The sequence below is a fragment of the Bombina bombina genome, chromosome 8 (assembly GCF_027579735.1).
Source record: "Bombina bombina isolate aBomBom1 chromosome 8, aBomBom1.pri, whole genome shotgun sequence".
In the NCBI taxonomy this organism is placed as follows: domain Eukaryota; kingdom Metazoa; phylum Chordata; class Amphibia; order Anura; family Bombinatoridae; genus Bombina; species Bombina bombina.
In genome coordinates this window covers 112642604-112647171 of record NC_069506.1, presented here as the reverse complement: position 1 = coordinate 112647171, position 4568 = coordinate 112642604, and the positions used below count along the sequence as shown (strand labels likewise).

General features: G+C 34.5%; 1 protein-coding gene across 1 annotated transcript; it reads left to right on the top strand.

Moving 5' to 3' along the window:
• Nucleotides 1-1623: 1623 nt before the first annotated feature.
• Nucleotides 1624-2848, top strand: LOC128638842 (lysophosphatidic acid receptor 6-like). Its single transcript, XM_053690974.1, has one exon. It carries the CDS (start codon nt 1748-1750, stop codon nt 2846-2848), a length of 1101 nt encoding a protein of 366 aa, XP_053546949.1. The 5' UTR covers nt 1624-1747.
• The last annotated feature ends 1720 nt before the right edge of the window (nt 2849-4568 follow it).

Sequence of the window (4568 nt, the reverse complement as noted above, 5' to 3'; positions counted from 1 at the left end):
AACCCAACGCTTTTGACTGCTCACTAGAGGTCACATGGGCATTATAAAATAAAGCTATAAATAAAATAAAAAAGTACAATGCAAATATATTTTTTAATGTCCATGTGACCTCTAGTATAGGTAGTAGGAGTTTAGGAAAAGCATTGGGACCTTGTTGCAAATAAAATAAAAAATAAAAAAAACAGTACAATGTGCATATTATGTTATGAATGGCGGATACCATTCTGGAAATGTCCAAGCAGAGAAAGACAAAAAGCATACTTTCTCAATCTTTTTCTTTATCTTTTCTTGGTCATGCTGCACCCCACATCTTCTAGATGTCCTTCAGTGTATATCATATTAATGAGATTACACTAGATATGAGTACACTCTATATTATACTTTTGTATTATTGTGTAAGCTAATCCTTTATGTTTTATAAAGGGACATGAAACCCAGCATTTTTCTTTCATGATCCAGATACTACATGATTTCCATTTTTTTTCTATTGGTATCTAGATTGGTAGGGTGCACATCTGGAGCACAACATGGCAGGAAATTGTGCTGTCATCTAGTGTTCCTGAAAAAGAAAAAAAACAGCTGTCATATAGTGCTGCAGACACATGCACGCTCCTGAGTTTACCTTCATGCTTTTCAACAAAGGATAACAAGAAAACTATAACAATTTTATAATATAATCAAGCAAATTGATTAGTTATTTAATATTGTGTGCTCCATCTGAATCAGGCAAGAAAAAATGGGTTTTATATCCCTTTAAGCATTTGGTTTTATAAAGTTCTGTTGAACTATCTTTCTATGCCTTTTTTACAGTTTGGAGTTAACTGTATGGTGGCTACTACGTACGTAATTATAGAGGTCCCGCCTACTTTCCATGGTGTATTGTACAGCAGGTAATCTGTGCAGACTGGTGTGGAGGAAGTCAGGGAGTTTTTGCAGTTGCTCAGTGTTCCACAACTTGCTGCACGCTAACAGCTAGAGGAACGATTACAGCAATAAGGTGAGTGTTTTTTATCAGTTCATTTGTTAATGTTTTGATATAAATCTCACTATATAATCTTTTTAGCCAAACACAGGATGTCAGATGAGATATGCAAAAGAGAAGTCATAAGAAAAGTACGGAAAATTAAACCTGATACACTCAGTGACTTTTTAATATATATTCCTCTTCAACCCTTTGTTCCAAAACTTGTCATAACTGTGACAGTGATATTTTCATCAGTTAAAAACAAACAAACCATTTGTGACAACAATGTCAGCTATAAGTCATTTATTTTCCATATCCAGAAAGTTTTTATTTGCTTTTAAAGTATTTGTGCTAAACTTTAATTATTTAATCCCAATATTTTTGTTGTGTAAACCAAAGGTTATAAAGATAGTTGTTATAGTATGCTTTACATAAGGGCATTTCATGTTTGGTGCCAGAAATGATTTAAGTAAAATACAAGAAATCTTTAGTTTATATATTGCTATAGCATTTCAGCTGTCAGTGACTAATGTGAACTTTTTGTTTTATGTGGTTGCACGCAGTGTACACTATGGTTATAACCACAAATGGTTATAGAAGCTGACCGTGCAGCCTCTCTGAAATAAATACTGGAAGAGGAAATCCACAATACTTTCATTTTAAGTCCTTATCTGCACAGTCTACTGGATCATCCCTAAATTATTTGTGCCCAACAGATTGCGCAATACAAGAATTCCTAAAGACGTTTGGCTTATTCAAAAGTTTAAGTTTCTTTTCATACTCATGGATATGCCTTTGACTCCAACAGTTATTCCTTTTTCAAATTCCAGTGAAGAATGTAACCTAGAAGCTGACTTTCAGTATGGCTTTTATACTATTATCTACAGCCTTGTGTTTATATTGGGTTTGCCAGGCAATGTTTCGGCTCTATACTTCTTGAGTCGCCAATCACAACGTTCCAGAAGCTCAAACATCTATTTTGTGAATTTGTCAATGGTGGATACTGTTTTTATATGCCTTCTGCCTATCCGTATCTATTACCACAATAATGGTAACAATTGGGAGTTTGGTGACGTGACTTGTCGTATTACTGGTGCTCTCTTTTATGCCAACATCTACTTGAGTATCAGTTTCTTTACGTTTATATCACTAGATAGATACCTGGCTGTAGTGCACCCACTAATCTTCCTCCGTTTAAAGTCCAGTAAATATCCACTGTTTTTTACCATTGTCATCTGGGTTATTTCATGTGCCATTTTGCTGCCTTTGACGCTGGGAGGACCACTTGCAAATGTTTCAGAGAACAGCAGCCAAACATCTTGTTTTGAAAATTTTTCTCCCAATAGTTGGCAGGGTCGTCTTATTCCTTACAATGTGTGTGCCCTGATCTTTGGCTTTTTGGTTCCTTTTACTGTCATCGCAGTGGTATTCCCTGTAATGGCGCGGAGGGTGTGCCAGATCAGGAAAAGCATCCATCGCAAGGTTGCTCTGTGGATCATTGGGTTTATTCTTGCAGTTTCTCTGCTTTGTTTCTTGCCTTATCATATCACTCACCTGCTATACTTCCTCATGAGGCTGAAGTATATCCAACACTGCTCAGCATCCAACCATATCTACAAATTACGTCGGATTACTCTGGCCCTGGTGAGCCTTAATAGCTGTCTCAACCCATTGATCTACTTTATACCATCTCTAAGCCGAAGACTGAATCACCAAAAGACAGAACATATCAAACGTGTATATAGTGTTACTGATGATAAACCATCAAGAGACAAATTCACTTATACACTCACTGACGTACCATCACAACAGGAAATGGACATAACCTTAAAAGCAAAGGCTGAATGGGTAGCTACACCTTGTTTAAGTCAACGTTTGCAATGAAACTGAACATAGGGGGATGTATTTCCTGTATGCTAACCATTTTTTTGGATTTGTACACTTGTAATTATTGACTTGTCTGCAGATTAAGATTTTTTCATAATTTTGCTCCATATTAATGTAAAAAAATACATTTATAAGTAGATTGCTTAGAGAACCATGTAGATATTTTTTTTTTACAAAATGGTTTGATATTAGTAGAATATCAGAAATCACTGAAAAAAATACCCAACATTCTGTTATAGACATATGTGATGTGGTTATTAATTCGTTTAATGGATTTTTAATTTATACTAAATCTAATTCTATGGTAAAATCACTAAACCAATACAAGTAAGTTGTGAAATAAACACTATAAAAGGGTCTCTATTGTTTCCAAATAATTTATTAGGACTTAATATATGTTAATTATAAGAGAAATATATTTACATATATATATATATATATATATATATATATATACAGTGTATATATATATATATATATATATATATATATATATACAGTATATATATATATATATATATATATATATATATATATATATATATATATATATATATATATATACAGTATATATATATATATATATATATATACACATATATTTTACAGCAAGTCCAAATAATTAATACAGGGCAACTCTACCACAACCCCAATTTGTGCAACACTGCTAAAATAATCACATAATATTATCCCAGAAATATTTAGCCAGATTCTCTAATGTGTCCAACATCAGCCATCTTTTCAGCAGGATAAGACAGAGAGAGAGGAAAAAAAGTGTTTCCCAATTTTACTCTCAATTCAAAGGGGTTTGGCCTATTACATGCCAGTCAAGGCTAATGGGATTGTCTTTAATTAAACATCTAGCTCAGACAAGGTGGATCTGAATTCGGGGGGGAGGGATTTTAAAACCAGCTATGTGAATATGCCAGGGATAGCTATTTCACCACAACAAGACTAAGGTGAAGGATTCTGGGGATGCTTACACAATGCATTTATGAGTTATCATTGAAATGTTTGTACAGTTTTGTCATCCTTTAGAAGCATTTCAATGTAACTGAATAATTGTTTATTACTGCTGCACACTCAACTTAAAAGGGGTAGAAAAGTCAAAATTGAAGGGGTGCATTTCAATTTTAAATAGTTGCATGTTTGCACTTTATATCCATTAGCAAAAATGCTTCTAGTAAACAATATTAGTGTTTTTCAGTGGCATATGCACATATGCTGTGAGGGCCTTTGCACCAGTATTCAAGCTCAGATTGCTGGCTATGGTGTGTATTCTGTCTGTCATATTAGCCACTGCGACTCCCTGAGAAGGTATGGTGTTTGAATGCTAGTGCACAAGCCCTCACAACATATGTATGTATGCTGCAGAAAAACAATAACTTTTCCTAAAAATATTGTTACTAATGGAAGTATATTGCAAAAATGCTTCTATTGAAACGCAATCATGTACATTTCAAAGTTGACCTGTCTATCCCTTTAAGGGGGCATACAAGTGTATTTATTGTTGCATTAATGCTTGCATATAACTATGTATAGCTCCTGGAAAGTAGTTACATAGGGGAATATTTAACATAGTGCGAGCGGACATGATCCGATATAGCGTATCATGTCCGCTGCACATCGATAAATGGCGTCGGCATACGCTGTCTGCATTTATCATTGCACTAGCAGTTCTTGTGAACTGCTGGTGCAATGCTGCCCCCTGCAGATT